The 22,664-nt window shown below is 51.3% G+C and overlaps 2 protein-coding genes across 2 annotated transcripts in view; one reads left to right on the forward strand and one right to left on the reverse strand.

Moving 5' to 3' along the window:
- The window catches only part of ACAP3 (ArfGAP with coiled-coil, ankyrin repeat and PH domains 3), a 76,944-nt gene extending 71,313 nt beyond the window's left edge, over positions 1-5,631 (reverse strand). The window contains exon 1 of the mRNA XM_063317412.1: positions 5,467-5,631. Coding sequence (XP_063173482.1) covers positions 5,467-5,513 — 47 coding nt within the window. The 5' untranslated portion in view covers positions 5,514-5,631. The remainder of the gene's footprint in view (positions 1-5,466) is intronic.
- Positions 5,632-9,351: 3,720 nt separating this feature from the next.
- Positions 9,352-22,578, forward strand: PUSL1 (pseudouridine synthase like 1). Its single transcript, XM_063317661.1, has 8 exons — positions 9,352-9,459; positions 11,227-11,284; positions 14,100-14,287; positions 16,135-16,284; positions 17,496-17,669; positions 20,633-20,687; positions 21,999-22,257; positions 22,559-22,578. The coding sequence occupies exons 1-8, from the start codon at positions 9,401-9,403 to the stop codon at positions 22,576-22,578; spliced, it is 963 nt and encodes a 320-aa protein (XP_063173731.1). The 5' UTR covers positions 9,352-9,400.
- Positions 22,579-22,664: the final 86 nt, after the last annotated feature.

Below are 22,664 nucleotides of genomic sequence, written 5' to 3' on the forward strand. Positions count from 1 at the left end.
AGGAAGCGAAGGGTCACTCAGGAACCCAAGAAAGTTAAAGAGAAACCTTGATTTCGTCTAATTAAAAAATCGTCTTCTTTCCCAGTTGAGCCCAAATCGGACAGGATCAAAAAATTTGCAAATACATTTCCAAAGTGGGCAAAGCAGAGGGAAATAAGACTCCATCATTGCAGATACGGCTCTTTCTAGATCGGCAAAAAGGAACGCAAATAACATGCCCAGAAACCTGAGAGAAAGTGAGTGAGCAACACCCGAAAGGCTGTTTTTTTATTCAAAAAGGAGGTTGGGCATCCCCAGAACCTTTTCTCAGACACTTGGCACACAGGAAGCAATCATTGTTATGTTGTTCTATTTTCAAATGGATACTATTTTTCCAGAGGACAGCTAACAGCTAACAAAAACAGCCAACTTTTAAGTTTCTAAACCTATCCAAAACACAATACATTTAGTAAAGGTAAAGGTTTCCCTTGACAGTAAGTCCAGTCGTGTCCGACTCTAGGGGGCGGTGCTCATCTCCGTTTCAAAGCCGAAGAGCCGGCGTTTGTCCGTAGACACTTCCTCTGTGGTCATGTGGCCGGTGTGACTAAACGGAACACCGTTACCTGCCTACCGAAGCGGTGCCTATTAATCGACTCACATTGGCATGTTTTCGAACTGCTAGGTTGGCAGGAGCTGGGACTAGCAACGGGAGCTCACCCCGCCACGCGGATTCGAACCGCCGACCTTCCGATCGGCAAGCTCAGCAGCTCAGCGGTTTAACCCGCATTTAAAATATATTTAAATCAGTATCAAAACAGGCCAAACGATACATGAACTGCACCAATCACAACTCAGTGATTTGAGTTTGTGTATGATGGAGCATTTCGTCTTGCAAATGCCCCGCCACACACAAACTCATTCATTCTGTTGAGATTTATCATCAGTGTGTTAAAGCTAGGAAAAACCAGACCATTATTAAAATATGTTTTCTTTCAGTATTCTGGTTACTCCCCCAGTTTTTTTTTTTTAAAAAGAAACAACCACAGGCATTTCACATTTTTTCAAAGGAAACAACCGTTCACTCTTCCATAGTTTGAAAAGTTTAAGAACCAATGATCTAACATCTTGCCCTGATCTGATCCAAAAACTGAAATCCCGTGTTGAAAGATGTCCAGATCTTGAACCAAAAAAAAACGATTTCAGTTTTGAATCTGGCCGGACTTCCCTTGCTTGCAACAATTACATTAATAAATATTAAGTCTCTTTTGGACCAAGCTCAACTCTTGGTGACTTTATGGCTGCACATCCCTCTACTTTTCTTGACAATATTGTGTAAGTAGTTTTGTTCTGTTATACATAGGGACGCCATGAGTCATAAACGACTCGAAGGCAACTAACAACAACAACAACAGTTTCCTGCTGCCTTTTGCTGGGATGTCTTCTCAACTTCCTGGCCACCCAAAGCCTTGAGCTTTCCTGTTGATCTTCCACCCAATTACTAAGCAGCCCCAACACTTTATGCCATGGGGTTTTAAAGAGAGCAAGAGAACATCTGCCCCAAAGATGCTCAGCCCCACCTTTATGCATTAAATAAACACACCAGGCCTGTACCCTCCACGCTGACGTCCCACCACAAAGGGTCACGGCCACAGAGGAAGAGCTGTCTGATCCGTGAGGTCACCATTCTGGCACAAGGCCAGGGATGTGTTTACAGGCCACCTCCCTCTTCCCTGTGGAGCAGAACTGAAGCACCGTCATCGATCTGCCAGGTTAAATTGCCAGGGGTCACAAAGAGAAAAAAAAAGATCAACTCAAATGGAAAGACCACGCCCAAATTTGGGCCCTTCTTTCACCACCCTCTGTATATTTGCAGCCTCCCATTTCCATTCAAAAGGACATTACACGTGGGCCTCTCTTCAAATACACACATCCTTGCACCCCTCTTATTTTGCATACCAAAGACACCAAATACACACATCCTTGCACCCCTCTTATTTTGCATACCAAAGATTTCTCCTCGTCTTTCATTTTGTGGTGCACGCTTTTCTCTAATGCGTGGGACTCTTTGTTTTGCAAACCACACAGCAAAGTTCAGAAACGTGCAGATGTCAAGGTAGAACAGCGTCTCTGGTTTCTGGGTAGGTCTGCTGCCCAAAGCCCAGCCAAAGCACTTCCTTTCCCCAGCGGAGAATACGGTGGGCTTCAGGCAAGGGCCAACAGGCTTTAGGCAATCAGCCGCACAGCCCCGCTGCTCCATGAAAGCCATCTGGGAACAAGGGATTCCACCCGCGTAGCGCTCAGAACGTTGCATCAGGCCCAGCAATTTCTGTAACTTACATCAGCGCACCAACACGCCTCTACAATCCTGGCAGAATGCAATCTTCCCAGTCCAGGCCTATCGCCCACTATTGTTGCTGGGTTCGTGTGAAGTGCGTCTCCCAACCCAATATTCAATTAACTGAACATTAAGGGGAAAGGAAAAGGATCAATGCACGGCTACGTCTAATAACCAGAAAGGAAAACCCACACCACGCTCAGTGTGTTGTGTAAAGTTGGTTTCGTTGCATTCTACCAGATGTGCTGCATTCTGCAAATAGTAGCGCACTCTCTCTTTCAGAAATCCCAAATTCCTCAGAGTATAATGCAGCTTTTCTCTGCAACCCCCCCCCCAATAATTTTTGCCCCCTCTTCTCCTCACCCTCCAGCTCCAGACCAAAAAAGCAGAACAGCGGCTCCAAGCCACTCAAATACACCACTGTCTCGGGGAGACACCGAGAGCCGAGAAACCAGCAATTCTCTCGTGGAAGAAACGCGTATTTGCACACCCCCAGGAACCTTCGCCATACTGCAAATGTGAGCTTAAAGTATTTCATTTTGCAAAAAGTCCCTGGAGGTTTGGGTATCTCCAGATAAGGCTAGGAAAGAATTCTGCCTGCCACCTTTCAGAGGCCCTGCTGGAAAAATGCTACAAGTTAAGCGTAGTGGTATTATCTAGGCTGTGGCATCCAAGCCCATCCACAGAGGATGGAACAACTCACGCCACATTGAAGTATGTCAAATAAATACATGTGACCTTACCTAAAAAGTGGGACTCAATGACATCAGTAAATGCTGTAAGAGTCAAACATTATCACATGGTAAGGTGTGGCTGTGAAAGCCAGGCACAGAGAAAGGGCAAGAGAAAGAAGGGGGGCACCGCCAAATTCTGGGTCCAAAGGAGGTTACCCCGAGTACCACGGACAGCGACAATCAGACCTGGACCAAATCAAGACCGACTCTCCTCTTAAGATACTGATCTAGAAACTCATATACTTTGGGCACATGGCACAAGCAGAGGATGGACTAGTGAAAAACATTCTGCCGGTCACCACTGGGGGAACTGGGGGCAATGGACAGCATCAAGGGCAAGCCAATGCACTGGAATTAGAGCATTCAAGTCTTACCTAATCCAGTACCTTTTTAAGGTACTAAAGGGAACAGAGAGGTATATAAACTCTGAATAAGCAAATGTTTTTAGACTGCTTAACATTTAATCTTAAATCTGGAAGATTGCAGAGGAAGCAACTGCCAAGATAAAAGAAAATTCGATCCAGTTGGCAGGGCCTGAAGCAAAAAACTTTTCCTCTTTTACCACCTTGCATCAGATCAGGACTGCAAAAACCTGATCACCAGAGGCCAGCAAGGGGGGGGGGGGGACCAGCTTTCTGGTGCCATCTAACTCACCTGGACAGTGGCAGCCCAGATATGGTAGCCTTCAGCAAAAATATGCGAAGGGGTTTTCTGCAGACTTGCTCCACCGATCAAATGAGCCCAGGCTGGTTCTCAGATCAGCACATGCTCAGAGACAATATGCCACAGAGGGGATTGTTTCCCAGCTTTCCAGCTTCCTAGAGGAAACTAATGAGGGGGGGGGGGACGGGACACTAAATTACAGAGCGCTGGTCAGTTCTCTTATGACCCAACGGCCTTTCCTTCTCTTCTCAGCGAGGTTGGCCCACGGACTTCCTTTTCCCTCCCCCTCCTTTTATCCTCTTATGCCACGTCTTTTCCAAGTGCAAGCCCAAGGCTTCTAATTCCTTTCCGGGAACGTTTCAGGCTGAAAAGTGGAGCAGACGTCATGCTTCGATCAATAGCTAATAAATAATAGATAGAAATACAGCGCTGATACTCACAGGCACACGCGCATTAGCACGCTCAAACATCTGCCAGCAAGCGTTAGACACACACCTTTGCGTTCTGCCCCCTCCTTGTTTTAGGAACAGGGCCCACTCCCCCTTCCGTGCGCAACACTGCCCTTCCAGCCTGTGCTTAGCCAGCGCATCCTGGCCTGTCCATTGAGCCCATGTGCATCACGATGGCAGCCAGCCAGCCAGCCCCCCCTTCCCAGATCCTTTGCGGTGGGTCATCCCTGTATCACAACTCCCAGCCTCCACCCATCTTGCACAGGCGCATGGCCACGGACGACCTTGATGTGACCAAGGGAGGGGGGAGATTGCAGCAGCCTTTTCCTTCCCACTGCTAAATCACCGCAAGTCTCGGGGCAGAGGGGAAAAAACCAGAACCCCGGCAGTGTTGGGCTCCAAGCTGCTCCCCTCCCCGCTGGACAGCTTCCAGGTCGGCTTTCGAGGGATGCCTCTGCGCCACCCATTTCCCTGTTTCGCTGTTGGTTCTCACGCCAGGCGAGGAAGCTGGCCAGGAAGGCTGCAGATACGCGGCCCCAGGCCCGCCACGGTCCATCCGGGCGAGGGACCAAACGCCCAGGCGCACGCACGCACGCACAAACAGGCATCTCCTCTTCCCCAGCAAAGCCCAAGCAGGCGGCGGCCAAACCATCTCCGGGCGAGCAGCAAGCTTCCTCGCCAGCAGGCCAGCCCCCCTCCAAAACGCCACCCAGGTTACTAGATCTCATGAGGCGCGTTAAAAAGCCGAGCCGTTATCCCCAGGGAAACCAGCCCCTGATTTGAGCGCGCTAACTGGCTGCACAGCCCCTCTCCCCCTTTCCTCTCTGCTCCGAGAAGGTAGCGAAGGGGGGGTCCTAATGGCTGTTTCCTCTATTCCTCTCCTCCCCCCGCCCGGCAGCCAGCTGCTGATCTTGCAGGTTTAGGGAACCCAAAGGGAATAAAACGGGGAGTGCTTTAAACCCACCCCCCGTTTATTTTGCCCCCTCGCGCTGCCAACGCGACGTTGCCCCGGACGAAGGCGGAGTTGCGGGGTGAATCTTAACAATAGGCGAGCGCGCTGTGCGTGTGCGTGTGTGCGTGTGTGTGCGGTGCGCGTGCAACCCGCAGCCCCGTCCGCCCTCCGGCGTCTGCGTCTCCCTCCCTCCCCGCGCGAAATCCTGCCAACGCCCCCGGGTCGATCCCCCCCCCCGTCCCTCCGCCGCGAACCCCGGGAGCCCAGCCCGGAGGCGGCTGAGGAGGGAAAACGCACCGCCCGGGCGCCCTCCGGACTGACTCCGGTTTGGCGGGGGGGGGGCGCCTCCCTTACCGGAATCGGGGCGAATCCTTGATGCACTCCTCGAATTCCACCGTCATCTTGGCCGCCGGGGGGACCGCGCGCCGCTCAGCAGCCGGGGAGGCGCATCTCCGACCGCGCGCCCAGACGCTGCGGCGAGCCGGTCCGGGGCCGCCCTGCGCAACGCGCACGCGCCCGCCTCGGCGCGCGGCTGGCCGCCTGGAAGAGCGGGTGGGGGGAGGCTGCGGAGCCGAGCTGTCAGCGTCCCAGGGAGCGTCGGCCAACTCCGGCGCCGCCGCGCTGCAGCGACGCCCAGCCGCGCCGCGCACCGGGGAAGCCGCCGCGCAGCTCACGGGGAGGCCAGAGCGCCTTCCCGCCCGCCTCCCCGCTGGGTGAGCCTCCGCTCGAAGCCGGAGCGAGCTGATCCGGGCTGCAAACATTCCCACGGCCCCTAGATGGCAGCCAGGAGCGTTCTGGTCCTCCCCACAAGCCTAAACTGGTCGAGGGTGACCGGCCCAAAGAAATGAGGACCACCCTGGGATCCGATCTCCCTTTTGCCCAACTAAGCCCTCCCCCCCGGGGTAAGCTACCATCTTTACAGAGGCCCAGGGTTTTTGATGCCATGTTTCCAGTAAACCACACTGAAGCAAGCCATGGCTTAGTGCAACAGGTGAAACAGACTAACAGTCTGAGGTTCAATTAAGCTTTAGACTAACACTGAGCAGATCAACCCCAAAGCTCTTTCGGTCCAAGTCCAAGCCAATTTCTAGCTTACCTCTCCGGAGAGTTGTGTGATAAATTGGACAGAAGGGACCCCCTCCTTGGATAAACATGGAAATAAATCACAACAGACAGTTGGTTCAGGGCACTAGACAGCCAAAATTAATAATTTTGCCTCTCTTCTCCAGAGCTCATCTGGGGAATTAAAACACATCAAGGAGGATCATAGCTTTGACACTTATATGTGCTTTGCAGATTCAAAACACTTCCCATGGATTATTTTGGCGTAACCCCAGCGAAGGCCCTGGGACTCAGCCCGGCCAAAGCGCTGCGTCTCCAAAGTTTTTGGGGCCAGGTATTGGTTCCAACCCCAGCCTGCTTCGCAAATCCCTTTACAATGGCTTGACCTGTCTTTTTAAAACAAGGCGTTTCCCATAGAGATGGCGGCTGTTTCCCACGTTCGCTCGGTTGCAATTTGCAGCTGGAAACAGCCTTGCAATGGAAAAGCTGGCGGGAATCTGGTCAGAAAAGCTCTGTAAAACAAAAAAATCACAAGAGTGGAGGCTGCCTTTGAAGAAAGCATTAGGCAGCCAGTCCCGTCTAAGCCCCATGATTTCGGAGATCTGCTCTTAAATAGGATCCTGGATCATTCTGTCCTTTCCTTTGCCAATCCAGGGGGGGAAAAAAACATGGGACAGTGCCTTATGATGGAACACAGCCCCTTGACTGTGTACATTTACAAACAAGCCAGGTTTCTAGCCCTTATGATTGCAAGGGTGTCTGAAAATGTATAGGGAATCTGCCTGACAAATTCACCCAAACTTCACCTGGGTGACTCACCAGTTTTCCCAGGCTCTAAATAGGCACTCTTTGAAGCACAGTAGTGTGGTGAGCCTTGGCTGTAGAACGGGGATCAACACTTCTGCTTCCTTGACTCCAACTCCTGCTCATTTGGGGCCTCACAATTTAGGGGCAGTGGGGTGGGTGGGGAATAAGACACTGAGGCCACAACACCTCTTAACTCTGTCCTCTGAATGGCTGTTTGGGTCCAGATCAGGTTAAATTAATCTAGGGTAAAGGCCTCCACAGCAGTATGTGTTTAATCCTAACTTTTCATCACCCATTCAGCCAAAGTGTGGGAACCTTTTTCTGAACACCAAGTGACACACAGAATTGGTTGTTACACTGGGCAACCTTTTTGTCACCATAGCCCAACCTTTGGGGGAAGTTGTGTGAGATGTAAGTTTTTGCTGGCCTTGTAAAAATCAAAGTTAAACTTGCCAAAAAACCCCAACAATATACAGAGTATGTGTGTGTGTGTATATATTATCCATTCAATCATGCCCACTTCCTGGCAACTGCCTGGACAAGTCTGTGCAGTTTCCTTGGCAAGTTTTTCAGAAGTGGTTTGCCATTGCCTCCTTCCTGGGGCTGAGAGGGTATGACTGGTCCAAGGTCACCTGGCTGGCTTCGTGCCCAAGGCAGGACTAGAACTCATACATACATACATATATATATATGAATTGCACTAGAGGAAATATATACATGTACACACACAAATGTGCATTAATTGGAGTGCTTCATTACGCAAATGAATTTAAATATAGTTTTAACCTCACCCTCACGCTAGTTCTATTACTGGTCTTGATTTGAAGCGCAGAAGTTTTTACGCTGACCTTTCTTCCAGATGCTGGGCAGCTGTTTTAGCTGTACAATAACCCAGGGAGGCAGGAGGAATTGAACGAGCAGCAGCTTTCGTGCCTGAATGGGAATTTCAACCAGTCTCCCCATCTTGGCACCCTCTAGGACAGCTGAACTCAAGTCACACAGCCCAGAGAATACAGCAAAACATCCTTGCGTGCCCAGAAGGTATCTTTGCAATCAAAATGGATAGAAGCTTGTTTATTTTCAAGCAAAAGCTGGAATTTTCACAGAGGCAGACTTCTGTGGTCAGTATCATATTGGGTGGTCTTTTCATAAGCGCTCATGGCTGACAGTTGCCAAGCCTTGAGGCCTGCTGTTTATTTGTTTCATTTTTCTGTCTGAGAGCAGAGTTCTCGCCAGCTGCAAAAAGAATGGCAGGCCCAGCAAGGCATTTATTCTTGGCCTGTTCACAGAATGGGAGGGTGGGTAGCTAGCAGGAAAAAAATACAGCAAGCCCTGAACTAACCATGGCTAATGTGATACATTCCGGATCGAGGCATAGATCTCCCTCTGGCATCACTCAAAAGGGGGTTTTCCATCTGTAATGCAGAAAACAGGCATCTGTTTCAAATCCAACCTTATATTTATCACTTTGCTACTGTTTCACAAAGGATGGACGTTCGACTGCTACTTGCTGTAACTCTTTAGTGAAACTTCCATTTCCAAAGAGAGTCTACCTCAAGAACCGATAGAGGACGAATAAGCAGCAGCGTTGCGTTTGCACCCACACTCCCCCCGCCCCCGCCAGACAAGGCGGCTTCGGAACGCTTCTAATGGAGGGAAAGAATTCTGCACGTGGTCAGAGGTCCTGAGTCCAGGATGGCCCCGGGATCCGACCGGCCCCCCCCCGCTCGGATCTCGGGGCCCGTTTGCACAAAGGAAATTGGCCGCTTCGCTTCGAGGTTGGCAATTTTCCCCCGCTCCCTCCAGGAGGCTCCGGCGGACTCTCCGCCCCGCCCGCCCCGGGCCGGCGTTCCATGTCGAGGCGACGCTCGCAATCGAGGCGCGACGCCCCGCCCCTCAGGGCCCCGTGAAAGCGCCCTATCTTTTCGCTGGAAGCGGCGTTAGGCGGCCGGCAAGCTGCCTGCAGACGGCGCCCAGTCGGGGGAGGCAGCTCGCCGCTTCCCGACGCAGGGAGACAGGAGAGAGGGGAAGGGGGATAATCACGCCGAAGAGAAGCGTCCCGCGTGGGGCATGCTTTAAAACGGTCGACCGAATGTGTTCGCGCAGGGGAGGCGACGTAGTAGACGCACCCTGGAGGGGGCCTTTATCGCTCCTGGGTCAGGCGTGGGTGAGAACGAGCGGGGCGTCTTCTTCCCTTCTTCCATCAATAATCCCTTTTTAGAGCGAAAAAGGCGCTGTTGGAGGCGAGGCCGGCCCTTCCTTTTTGCGGACAAGACCATATGGCCGTGAGACCGGCGCCGGGGTAATTGGCAGCGACTGGCGAAGGGCACGGACCGCCGTGGATGCGGCTTTCCAGCCGCGCCCGCCAAGTTGAACCGGCAACTCCCGCCTCTCTGTGGCGGGGGGGGGGGAAGCTGGCATGCACCCTGCCAAAACTCGCTACTTAATATTCTTCCAGTACTTCGGGGCGAAATATAGGTAAGTCGCGCAGCGAGTATAAACACGACCTTGAAGTTGGAGCCGAGAGGTCTCTCCGGCAGGATCTTTGGCGAAGAAGGCGACGGTTTATGTCCGTGGGTCACCTAAGGATTAGATGCAATAAATACGTTTTTCATTGAGATCGCCAGCAGCGCCCTAAATCCTGGCCCGGGTGCCAAGCGTGGGATTCTCAGCTCCTCTTACGTTCTGCTCTGTTCCTTTGAGAATCAGAATTTTGCATCAGTCGAACGAGGAGCCATATGTAAATGCATGTAAATATTACTTTCCTCTCCTCCTGCATTCTGAGTAAAGCTTACACCCTACGTCTGGTCTGTCTAACGTTCTTCTGATTTGGCCCACTGTGGAAGGCGAACGGCGGAAAGGTTTCACCCGCTCAGATGTGGGCGTGGGCAGGAAAAACGGTGAAATAAATTCGCCCTCTCTAGTAGATGTCCCAAGAGCAGGGGGAGCGACTTGTTTGGACGGCAAAACTGCCCATAAAAGTGCAAATCATCTAAGATGCATTGAAATGCATGCGCTTTAAAGGATAATTTAAAATTCTGTAAACGTGCGCCTCGCTGCACCGTTGGCATACAGCAGAACGGAGAAGCTTCTAAGCACCTCGACGGCATCTGTTTGCAAAAGGCGGTGCCTTAATTATTCTCATGCAATTGCAGCAAAATTGTGGTTTGGTTAGCAAACTGTCATTTAGGATGGTGCGCAAACCAGATCAGGGGAGTGAATTCCCCTCAGGTTCAAAATGGAGTGGTGGCAGTGGCTGAGGAAGCCAATCTGCCAAGGTGGCTGGGAACGATTCAAGCAATTCCACACTATTCAGTTGCCCGGGATAGATACTCAGGGTTCCCCAGAACAGAACTGGAAAAACCCTGTTCATAGGCAGTGAGAAATCTGCCAGGTTGAGTGATGGCAGGAAGAACAGGAATTTAGCATGCTGGTGACCGCTGTTAATACAGATTTATGTGTGTCTGCACCTTCCGCTTTAATATTTTCATTTGCTTTTTAACCTTGCTGGCCTTTTTCTTATTATTTCGCCAAAAAGCCTGTGCCACTCATGCCTAAGCAAAACTCCTTTTTTAACCTACCCCTTGGTTCTTGCCTTCAGAACTCTTGCTTGCTTTAACTTAGGGACTAAAAGCAGATCATGAATTGGGAATAATAATAATGTTTGTTTATATTGTGCTTAGAAACCGGGGAACAGAAAGTGCTGCTGGAATAGTAGAAACAGCCAGAAGTGCTAAGGCAGCTGAACAAGTAGATTTTGTGGGGATGTATCTGCTCAACCACAGAGATAGGTAGGAAGGCATACAACACTGCAGTCTGGGGTTCAGAGCTCTCCCCAGTCACCAGCCCTGTTTTGGCATGCCTTTGTTCCTCTGGGTGTGCCGACGCTCTGCGTGTGAGATGACCATGAAGGAACTTGGCTATGTGGTTGAGGGACAGCCAGCTAGGGCAAACGGGGCAATGTGATTTCCAAAAAGGTACACAGGAAAAATCAGTGAGGAATTCTAGATACCAAGGAAGGCCATATAGAATGTCTCTGCTGATGGGTGGAATCTATCAGAGGCTGCTGTCAACGGGGAAGTTTTGAAAGGAATGGGGTGATGAACAACCCCTTTCCAAGATTGGGGTTACTGCTCATCGAGGCACCTGGTTTGAGGACGTTGGAGCCAAAGTGCTGGCTCAAACAGACGTTGATTTGACCTAGTCGTTAAAGAGTAACTTCACTGTTTTGTGCTTCCCCTGCAGTGGTGTGAAGGCCCTGTCCCCCGGCGTGCCAGCCCTTGGTGTGGAGAATCATCTGGAGGTAAGGCCTGGGTTAGGATTTCAGCACAAAAATTGATTGTGAGAAACCTGTGGGAGACCTTGTGAAAGATGGCGGCTGAGGTCCCTGAGGGTGCTCCGGGCCATCCCTCCGCTCACTCCTGGAAATCCAGAGCTACGACAGCCATCTCATAATGAGGGTGACAAAACAAAAATATGTTTCCTGCAGAAGGCAAATGAGGATATCAAGGAAAAGCTGTGATAGACATATCATTCTTTTTCTCTGTTTGAATTTTTTGGTTTTGGTGATTGGTTTCCCCATGCAGGGGGGGGGGGGAGTCTTCATATAGAAAGCCAGCATGCCAGGGAAGCAGGCTTCTCAATGATGATCTAACCTGAAATCTATATGCCCACATTTGATTCCTTTTGTATAGAAAGGGAATCAAATTGGGAAGCTGCTCAGAGTCTCTGAGACTCTTCGGGACTTCAGGGACCGGCCCACGCCAGAGCTTCCTGTCGGTCGTCAACACCCCCAGCTCCCCCAGGGACGAGTCCGTCCCCTCTAGAATGTCATCCATCCACCTTGCCCTTGGTCGGCCCCTCTTCCTTTTGCCCTCCACTCTCCCCAGCATCAGCATCTTCTCCCGCTCAAATCCTTAGTCCTCCAAATTAAAACTTCCTGGAAGTTTGAAGCCAGATCGAGCCCTTTACTTCCAAGATTTTCTCTGACTCTGGGTTGCATCCACCCGTGCCTCCTTTCTGCGGCAAGGTGCCACGTCCATCCCCCTCCTTTGAGGCATCTTAACTTGCACAATAAAAGCGGGGGCCAAAGCAATAGAAAGTTTCAAGGCAAGGAGACCGATTAGCTTAAAAGCCTTTTGCTCATTCGGAGCAGTGCGGCCTCAGGCATGCACAGTTGCTAGGCAACAAGCCATCCTCTCTTCTTAGGATAAGTGCATTGCACTCCAAACCATAAAGCTGGCTCACTTGGGCTCATGTCACATTAAAGCGAATAAAAGCAATGTGACCAGAGCCCCCAATGCTCACAAGGGATGCTTGGAATCTCCCGGCATTTTGGCCAAGCCCCCCTTCTCTGGAATCAGTTTCCAGCCCTGATGCTGATGCTGGGAGTCAAAGTCCATTGAGCTTGAAGTTGCTAAGGTTGAGAAACACTTGTTTGTTGTTTATTTGTTTAGTCGCTTCCGACTCTTCGTGACTTCATGGACCAGCCCACGCCAGAGCTTCCTGTCGGTCGTCAACACCCCCAGCTCCCCCAGGGACGAGTCCGTCACCTCTAGAATATCATCCATCCACCTTGCCCTTGGTCAGCCCCTCTTCCTTTTGCCTTCCACTCTCCTTAGCATCAGCATCTTCTCCAGGGTGTCCTGTCTTCTCATTATGTGGCCAATAGAAATCGAATAAATAAATATAAATAAATAAAAGTATAGGGATTTCAAACAGTCAGTGCTCTTCCATGTCAGCATAGTCATAGAAAACCAGCATATCAAAGGGGTGGGTGGGAAATCTCAGGGACTTTTCCTTGAGATGCTAGCTTTCTGCAGGCAGGAATGCAGGCATCTCGACATCTGCAGCAGGGCACTTGCCTCTGTTTCCAGAAAGACAAGCCCATGTAGCAAGGTACAACGGCAGGGCTACCATCCCTGAAACCCTAAGATAGCAGGGCCCCATTTTCCTGACTCAGCTAATGCCTCTTTGGAAGCGCAGAGCCTTTCCTCGAGAAAGTCCTGCGGGGTTGCCTCCCTAACTACCCACCTTCAATATTTCTTCCCTTTCCACTGAAGAGGGACTGGCTCCCACCAGCTGTTCAGCCCCCCTCCGAACCACATCCTACCGGAACACGTCCATGCTGTCCTGCTTACCGTTGCCCCCTTCTGGACTGTTTGGGGTTTCTCGACTTCTCCCTCTGGCTTAGGGGCCCGGCCTTCCCAGTGATCTCCCACCCCAGCCATGGACCAGGCCCAACCCTGCTGGGGGTTTTGAGATCAGCCGCGGCTGTTGTTCATCCCCAAGGAATCCTCTCCATAAAGGGCTAGTAGACAGTTGAGAAAGTAACAGCCACCTGAGCGGTTTTATTACTGAAATAAAGGAGAAAAACGGCAAAGTTGGGCCTGCTGCTCTCCCCAAGGGCAGTTTCAGAAATCTGGTGCTCTCCCAAACAAACTGGCGCTGCTGAGTTGTACGCTTTAAGGATTTCATCTTGTAAATGTGTTTTTTTTTGGGGGGGTCCATTTTCCTGGCTATGACCTTTCACTCCCCCCAGCTTTCTATTCCCCCCCTTTTTTTTTGCAATGAAAGCTGCCCAGAAGAGACCTCTGCCTCAGGAAAAAAAAATCTTTTTCTTGGACCCCCAAATGTCTGTGCTCGGGCCAAGAATTTCTTCCCAGGCAGTCAAAGGCAGCGGGACGGGTGCCCAGGACAGCTTAGCTTCTTGGAGAAACAAAAAAAAAAAGGGGGGGGGGAGGCAAATGCAGGGGGAGGTAAAAGAATCTTGCTCAGCTTGGAATGTGTTCTTGGACGTTATCTGTAACTTAAAGATTATCTAGGATCCCGCTCCCCATCCCCGCCCCAACATCGGGAAGTTTTCCAGCTGAACTCCACAGCGACCCTCTAGCTTGCCACGTCCTTTGAGGAGGGAGATTCAGTAAAGGTTTGCAATTGCCTCTTTACGCCTGGCCACCTGAGGCGAGTCAAAAACGATTCCAGACAACCAGACTCCATAAACCAAGATGTGTGTGCCGGTGTCCCTGCGTGTTTTCTCATCAAGCCTTTTAAGCTCTAAAAGCGAAAGACGTCTAAACCCCCAGTATCTGAGGGTCTGCTTGTTCCCCCCACCCCAGAAGGCTGCGGAGAACCTCAGGGCATCCGAGCCCGTCAAATTTGTCACCTCCAGCCGCACAGATGCCGGGGTGCATGCCCTCTGCAACACCGCCCACCTCGACATCCAGAGGGAGGATGGGCGGCCCCCCTTCTCCGAAGAAGTCCTTGTTCAAGTCCTCAACAGGCATCTCAGATCGGAGCCCATCCGGTGAGTTCCTTAAGTTCCCAGAGGTGTGGGTTTTGCCCTTTCTGTTCCAGGATGTGCTTCCCCCGAGCAGCTGAGGTTGAGCAGGTACTGAACCAGAGACCCAAGCGGCCCTGAAAGTAAGGGCAGAGTGGAACAGGCAGCGAGGCCTCTTTCCATTGCAATCTCCCTCTGTTGTCATGGCATCCTTGTAACATGGCACCATCCCAGCCTGCCCACCTCCTCTCCTGGTGGGCTGCGCATCACGGGGAGCAGGAAGCTGCATCTCATTCAGATGCTACATAAGCTGGATCCTCTCGCCCCCGTATGCGCACGGCGATGGGAGAAATGGTTCCACTTTGCAGGAAAGGGCAGAACAGGAGTCCCTGCAGCTCAGATGACACGTAGCGTGGCTGTCGTGGCTGCATCCAGAGAAACTGGGCTGGCCGGAGCCGGGCCCGGCGGTTGGTTAGGGGAATGCTGGCCGGCTGTTGAGTTGAGCTTCCGGTCTTCACTGCCCTCCCATCTGCGGAGACCCAGAGAGACGGGTGTGTTTGCCAAGGGGAACCAACAGACCTGTTGCTCTTGAGTCAGTTGGACAAGCAGCAGGGACCTGGTTTTGATCCTCCCCACACACCCCTCATCATTCCTTCTCCTTGGTTCCCTCTTCGACATCCAAATTCAGATCGCTCGCTGGGGTCATCTGCCTTGCCAAAACGCCCTGGACTCTGAATCACAGACGACTGGGCTCGTCGGTGAAACAGAACCTTTGCCTCCACCGCCCCATCCGACGTTGCTGCTTTCTGGTGGGAGATTTTGAAACAACAGGCCCATTTGGAAATTTGAAAAGCTCGCCTCCCGTTGTGGGATTGACCCCCCCTTCCCTCCCCTCGGCTCAGCCCCTGCCTTGTGAAGGGAATAGAAAGGGCTTGGGTCATTCGTCCCCTCTCGTCATTCCCTCCTCAGCTGCTTTATTCCCTGATCTGTGTTGTGTTTGACATGACCCAATTTGGATGCCGACACAGTGAGTTTTCCCTCGGATGCGCTCTTACCCTTATTCTCTTACTCCCTTACTGTCTTCTTCCCTTCTCCCCTGGCCCCAGCCTGGAAAAGTGTTTCCTGATAATGCCCAAAAGAAGACTTCATTATTTTTCCCTCAAATAATTTGCCTTTAAATTAGGAAGGCTATTTTAGAATATAGTAATAGAGGCGGACAGTTCCCCCCTCCAACCCTAAAATGGTGGTCTCGGGGAATTGCCTTAAATTCAGGATTTCTTTCTTTTTAAATCAACGCATCAGTACAGATGTTAACATTTCCCAGCTTCTGGTTCCCCAAATGGTGGAGCCAGGGGCACTGTCTTCTTGAGAGCGGTGAGCCTTCGCAAGACAAGGGATGGTGAGATCTGACATCAGGCCCCTTCCCTGGCCTTTGGGGAGTAGCGTGTCAGGGATGGTTTGGGCTTGTGTTGCCCAGATCCTAGGACAGCAGCTAGGAAGCATAACCGCAAGGAAGTGTCAGGCCGATCTCCCCCACCCGCCCTGCTGCTCAGAGGTCCTAAAGAAGGCCCTTTGTCGGTCTTGTGGTGGACCAAGAGCCACGAGGACCCGCTCAAACCGACAACTGAATCCCTCAGGAGAAGTTTTACCAGCTGAATAAGGACTGAGGAGAATCAGGTTCTAGTCCACCTCAGTCCTGGGAACCCCCTGGGTGGCTTTGGGCCAGCGCTCACTCTCTCAGCCCAGCCCCCTTCACAGGGTTGTGGTTGGGTGGACAAAACCAAGGGAGATCTCCCCATGAGCCACCTTGAAGGAAGAACTGCCGAGAAATCAAGCAAATCTATCACCACCTCTTCCCCTTTTCTTTCTGAAAGCGTTCTGAGCGCTTGCCGGGTTTCCAGCAACTTCCACGCCCGCTTCTCAGCCCGAGCCAGGACGTACGTGTATCGGGTAGCCACAGGCTGCGCCGCCTATCCCGATCTGCCTGTCTTTGAACGGGATCTCTGCTGGGCAAACCGGCACGGGTAAGTCAGTGGAACCTTGCACTTGTGCGTCTGGCCACTTGGTTTCCCCTCCCACCTGCACACACACGTTTGGCCTTAACGCTCGTTTCTGTTGTACGGGGAAGCACCAGCACAAGATTGGGGATGCAGCTCTCCAGCTGGCCCTGCAAGATCTTGACTAACATGGTTTAAGTAGTAATTCAGAGCTGGCTCTGAGAAAACAATCCGTGTATCTGCAGTGGAACCAGGTCACCCATAAATTATGTAGCAATAGTATGTGCTAACACATGCGTGAACACACGTCTACAATCTGCTTTCTCTCCTTGAGTTGCTACATCTGTGGCTTGAAAAAGCCTTTGGGTCTCGCTCTGAATCGTCAGACCTCGATGGCTGAGCGTGTTCATCCTCCCCGAGCCTTTGCCAGGCTGACATCTCAATGGAGCCAACGGTCTGCCCTGGCTGCTTAATTCAGTCACTGAGTTAGCCCTTTTTTCTGGATTGGGTCCCATGGTCCACGGGACCTGACCTAATAAACGTGACTGTAATTTCCTTGGCAGTTGGAAGTATGTTGCCCTTGCTTCCTTCCAAGTTTCTATTTTCATCCATAGAGCCAGCTTTCTCAGTGGTCTCCCATCCAAGATTTCTTGGTAGCCTCCTGTCTGAATCCTAACGGGATCTGACTTTGCATAGCTTTTTTCAAGATGGCCAGTTTAGCTAGGCACTAGGTTATTCCTGCTGCATAATGAAGGTGCTCGCATTTCAGCCAGCGTAAAAGAGAAAAACAAACAAGTGGAAAATAGACTGAATTTCTGAACAGCTCTTCAGTCAAAACTCCTGCCTATAGAGTGCTTTTCCAAATATGGAGAGGGGCAAGGCCTTCCCGCCATTATAAAATTGACAGAGACGGTATCCTGCAGTCCTTGGGAATGTCAGCTTTTTCTCCTCGGTCCTCTTCGTAGCCTTCACACAGTTCCCAAGAGCAGGAATCCGGTGAGTTTCCCAAAGGAAATTAACATTGGGGGAGGACCGTTAGGCCTGCTTTGCAGGACCGTGTAGATACGCTGAGCATTAGACCAATCTGAAGCAGTTTTTTTTAGCAGCACTGCTTCCTCCTCTGGACAGGTTAGGGACGGATTGTCTTGGAGAAAATCCATCTGTGTGGTCTCTAGGAGTCGAAAACGACTTGATGGCCCGTGATCCATCAGTCAGTTGATCTTCTTCCTCTGGTTTAGTCACCTGAACCTGGCCGCCATGCAGGAAGCAGCCACGTTCCTGCTGGGCACCCATGACTTCTCCACCTTCTGCTCAGCCAGCCCAGAGACGCCCATGAGGACCCCCATCAGGACACTGAACTGGGTGGAGGTGAGGCCCGCCCGAGGCTTCCTCTCCGAGCACAGCCAGGACAGGTGAGGCTCTCTCTGCCTTCCGAGCCCGAACGGTCAGTCTTCATCCTGCACCTTTCTCTCTCTTTCCCCCCATAATTTCTTCCTGTTTGTGGCTAGTCAAAGGCAGGAGTTCCAGCAGTGAATTGGGGATGGTGCAGAGAGGAATTAATTTTTTTTTCCCCGCCCTGGATCTGGGCCAAGGAAGGAGCTGTAATATTTAGGTAGGGAAGTAGCAATGTTTCCTTCTTGGTTCCCTTCTGCACAACTCGGCTGTAGTTTTACTCGTCGGTTGGCTTGGCACCTAATCTGGTGAAAACTGGGTTGGGAAGCATGTGATTCGGCATGACAAACACGCGCTGAGTGGTAAAGTATTCTCTTTGGGTATTATGTGCCATGTGAATGCAGCAGTTGCTTTTGTTAACCAGGGTTTGGGTGTGTGGTGAAAAGCTTACTTTTAAGAGACGGTTTGGAAACATCAAGTCTCCAAGAGTGACAGGTTGGGTTATCTGGAGGGGTGTCAGGAAGCAAGAAAGCTTGGTCGGGGGGCAATATCATATTCTTAAGAATGGACCAAAAGGGAGAATCTTGGATTACTGGGCCTCCAAGGATTAAACCTTCCTTTGATTGTTTGGCATTAACCCATTTGCATCTAAAAAGTGGAGTTTTCAAGGATTTAACTTTGGTGCTGCTCCCCCCCATCCCCCGGATGAAATGGAAAGAGGCTCTACTGGGGGGAAAAAACCAACAGGCAGAATGAGGGTCCGAGAGCTCTCCATGGTACTGAAAGTCCCACGCTTTTTGATTTTGCTGAAGCTCAAGAAATTTCACTCCAAAAACCTGCCCAAGCATTTGCTAACCTCATTGCAAACCTGAGGACTAGAAACATGTCCGTCAACGGAGACAGCGCGTCTTCAGACAGGCAAAGACTGGGATGGTTGCCCAAAACTGGGTCTTCTGACTTTTTTTCAGACTGGGCTTGTAGTGGGAGGGGCAGGTAAGGAGTGGGCAGGGCCACAAACCTCCCCAGTTTGATCTAATTGTGTTTGAATGCGGACTGAGTCGGTCTTCTTGTATTTGCTGTTTTCTCTCTCCTGTCCCATTAAAAATAAAAACGGGGGGGGCAAGTTAGAGGCTGCATCCAGGGAGAGGGGCAGAGGTGATGCAGCCCCTGCTTCGGACCTATAACAGGAGCCTGGAGCTTTACAAGGGCTGCCCTCTCCCCCACCCAAGCCACGTGGCTCTTTTTTAAAGGACGCAGCTGCAGACTGGGGATCTCACGAGGCAATTGGAAAAGACAAATGAAAGGGGGTTGGATCTCTGCACAGCGCGAGCTAGCTTGTCAGGAAGAAGAAGGTGAGTGGAGCCTTCTCCTGACTTGCTAGCTTTCTCTCTGCAGGAGCCAGATGCAGTTCCTTTCTGCAACGTGAAACGATACAACTGCAACACACTTTTGAGTGAGAAGTTGGGTCTTACTTTAAACAGATGGCTTTCCTGGCAGACTGGGCCCCATCTTGCCCACAACAAGGGCTGGGTTTTAAAACCTGAAAACAAGATGGAGAAAAAGGAGGAAGGGATTTGAGTTCACGTCCGAAGCCCACGGCAGGCCTGTGGCATCCCTTCAGGCTGCTTCAGCCTGCCAGCTTGTGGGAGAAGGACCAGCTGCTAGCTGAGTGAGGCATTTCGGTGTGACCCAAAGAGAGTCATAACTGTTGAATCCGAGAGGTGAAGAGTGTTCTGGGAGGGAGTTCTACGCTGCTCTTCCCTCTGTGTTGGAAATCTAGCATGCTGGAGCATGTCAGCAGGGAGCTCGTCAGCTAACCAGCGTTTCTTCTGATGTTTGGCCCCAAGCTATGCCAGCTTTGCACTAGGTGTGCCTTGTAAGACAACCAAACCAGATAGACTGCTGCTGTACATGGGGGGATCTTTTTAGCACTGGTGGCTTAACCCATGACAGTCCTGCTGGTGCATTCGGGTGGGAACGTTTTGCAGGCACCCATCTGATGCTGCAGCCAGCAGGGCTCAAGCTGAGGTTTAGCGCTCCGTTCGTCTGAAGGCCTTGCAGCTGGTTTGAAAAGGGCTCCTCTGAGCACTTTTTATCAAGATTGCTGGTGTTGGGGCCCCGGATTAGAGCCTGTGAAAAATACCACTCTGTATAACCCCGATGGAAGGGCCTCGTGATAGAGCTTCGTCTTGACAGCTTGCTATTCCTCCACATTTGTTGTCAGTAGTATAATTTTCCACCAAGTTGTTTTGTGGGGGAGACATGCTGGAAGAGCGGGGAGACAGTTAGGACTGAGCTGCGGGGGGGCGGGGGGTTGCTAAGTTGCAGCAGGAGATGAACAACCCCGCAGGTTCCTGAATTACATTATGAAACACCCATTCTGGCCCGTTGCTTAAATAAAAGATCAGCGTGGCTAAAAAAAGAAATCAGGATTATTTCAGAAAGTAGCAGCTACCTTTCTGAAAGCTCTCCAGCCAAAAGGCCGCTCTCCCCTGCGTTAGTAAAAGGCTTGCGAAGCAGGTCCAGGACTGAACTACGGCACGGCGATTTCACACGGTTTGCTCCGCATGGAAACCGGTGGCTCTTGAAAGTTGCAGAACTACAATTCCCCATCAGCCCTGTCTGGAGAGGAAACGGGTTGCCGATTGCCCGGTTTTGACCTATAAGTCCCAGTCCTTAGATTGACCTGGAGAGGTAATCCGGATTCCTTCTTGACAGATAGATGGGAAAAGAAATAAAGATTTGGGATATCTTGCATCTCCCAAATGCTGATCCAGCCTCTCCTTCCAAGTTTCACAGAGGCTTTGAGCTGAGTTCCACATTATTTTCTGCTGTTGCATTGAGGTAGCCAGCTTCTGCCCACAGAAGATCAATCCCTGAGCAGATAGCTGATTGCACTGCGGGGAAGGACGGAAAAGGAATTAGGATCTTCCTCTCTGCGTGGATTTTAACGCTGCCTTTTTGCCCATTCTTTTTTCCCCAGCAACTTGAAGTTTTGGGAACTAGAGTTTGTAAGCCGATCTTTCCTGTACAAACAGGTATGAAGAGAGAATTTTGGAAACGAGACATTTTGAACTCCGGTTTTATTCAACGCAGGCTGCTTGCCGGCCTGCGCATGCTGTGTTCTTTAATTGTTTTTATCCAGTCCACAACCTAGTTACCTTTTTATGATTCAGAGGCAGCTTCTAATTTTGACCTTTTAAAATGAACTTGAAGTGTAAACGGCGCCTTCTGGTGGCAAATGTCGGAATGGCAGCTTGAATTCTCCCTTAACGGTCAAAGGAGCCTTAACTCATGGTGAATATATGGGTGGATGACTCTCAGTAGGCCCCAGGCATGGCTGGCCACACCGGTTAGGTCAATGTTTCCCAACCTTGGTCTCCTGAGGAGGTGTGGACTCCAACTCCCAGAATTCCCCAGCTGGGCCTCGGCCTTCCCCGCAGGAGGGGTGTGAGCAGGCCCGGTGACCTTTCTTCCAACCCAGCGGGGGTGGGCCCTGGGGTTTTGGAAAAGGGCCTCTTTCCTTTAGCAAGGAGGCGAGGCTGCCCACCCCATCCCCTCACGTCACTTCGGCCGGCCGCAGAAACTCACCTCCTGCAGGTTTTTGAGGCAGGGAGGCAAACGGCACGTTGCCTGCCGCCCACCCGCAGTTGGGGGCAGCCGAGCCCCAGAGCGCTGCGGCAGCCACTCTCGGTGCTATTTTCAGGCATGTGGCAAGGCGGCGGGGGAAACAAAAGCACCTGCTCCTTTTTGCTTTTCATTTTTGAAAAGAGAAAGCCGCCTCCTCTCCTCGTGGCTACCCAGACGTAGGCGTGTGCCTCTCCCGGCCTCTGAATCATCTGCAGCGCGATTCATTTGTTCTGCCTAGCCCAGTGATTCTCCACCTCGTGGGGACTGGATGGCTGAAACAGGCTTCATCTCGTCCCACCACTGCTACTTGCTGGCCCTCAGCCAAAGTACCTTCAATTTGCTCGGGGCCAAATTGTGGCGCTTCGTAAGCTAAGCTTAAGGCAGGGCGGGGATCCAAACAATGGTGGTTATGCCACAAATCCCCAGTAAGCAAACCACGGCTTAGCATGGCCCATAAACCGGTCGCTTGATCTGGCATTGTGCACTCCCAGCCTACTTGTGGGCTGCAAACAGGAAGGGAGGAAAAGGAAGGTCCTGGGGGTGCTGAGCTGGAGAGAAACACAGTATTACTCTCCCAAGGGGTGAAGGACCAGCACGTTGAAGAGGAGGAAAGCTGGAATCCGGTGCAGATTTGGGCTGAAAGTTAAGAAAAATCTTGTTCCTGCTAAGAGTGGGTTGAGACAGCCTAGAAAACCGGTGGGTTCTCCTTCTCGTTCCAGGTGCGGCGAATGGTCGGGGCGTTGGTAGCTGTGGGCCAGTCCCGGCTACAACCGCATCACATCAAAGAACTCCTGGCGGTCCGGGACTTGACGGCCTACCCCCCGAACACCATTGCGCCCCCGGACGGGCTCTTCCTGAAGCACGTGGAGTACTACAAAAGCGGTGAGCAGACAGCTGCCTCAGGAGGGCACCAGGTTGAATGTGTGGTGTTTAAAGGATGCAGGAGCAGAGAGCAGGCTATCCAGAATGCCTTTGGGTGTACGTTTTCTAGGTTTCTAGTCCTCATGAATACAACAACCGGCTTGAACAGCCGCTGCACTGACAATTGACTTCTTTTTTTAATTTCACGTTTTTGCATGCACTTTCATTGCAGTTCTCACAACAGCAGCTCTGCCAGGGTTAGGGTGGGGGAGGAAGTGGAACCGAGGCCGACAGGAACGACTTGTCTAAGCTTGTCTCTGAGATGAGGTTGGAACCGATTCACTGCTCAGTCTTCTAGCTGCTCTGTTCTGTAGCCTCAATTCTTGGTTTCTTTTCTTTTTCCCTTCCTGTCTTGCAGATCTGGAGACAGAAGACTGAAGCGGACTGTAGTTTCTGCCTGGGGTTTCTAAACATTGCTGGAGTAATTGCTCAGGAGGAAAAAAAAAAATCTCATTTTCTTATGC

The sequence above is a fragment of the Candoia aspera genome, chromosome 18 (genome assembly GCF_035149785.1).
Source record: "Candoia aspera isolate rCanAsp1 chromosome 18, rCanAsp1.hap2, whole genome shotgun sequence".
Lineage (NCBI taxonomy): Eukaryota > Metazoa > Chordata > Lepidosauria > Squamata > Boidae > Candoia > Candoia aspera.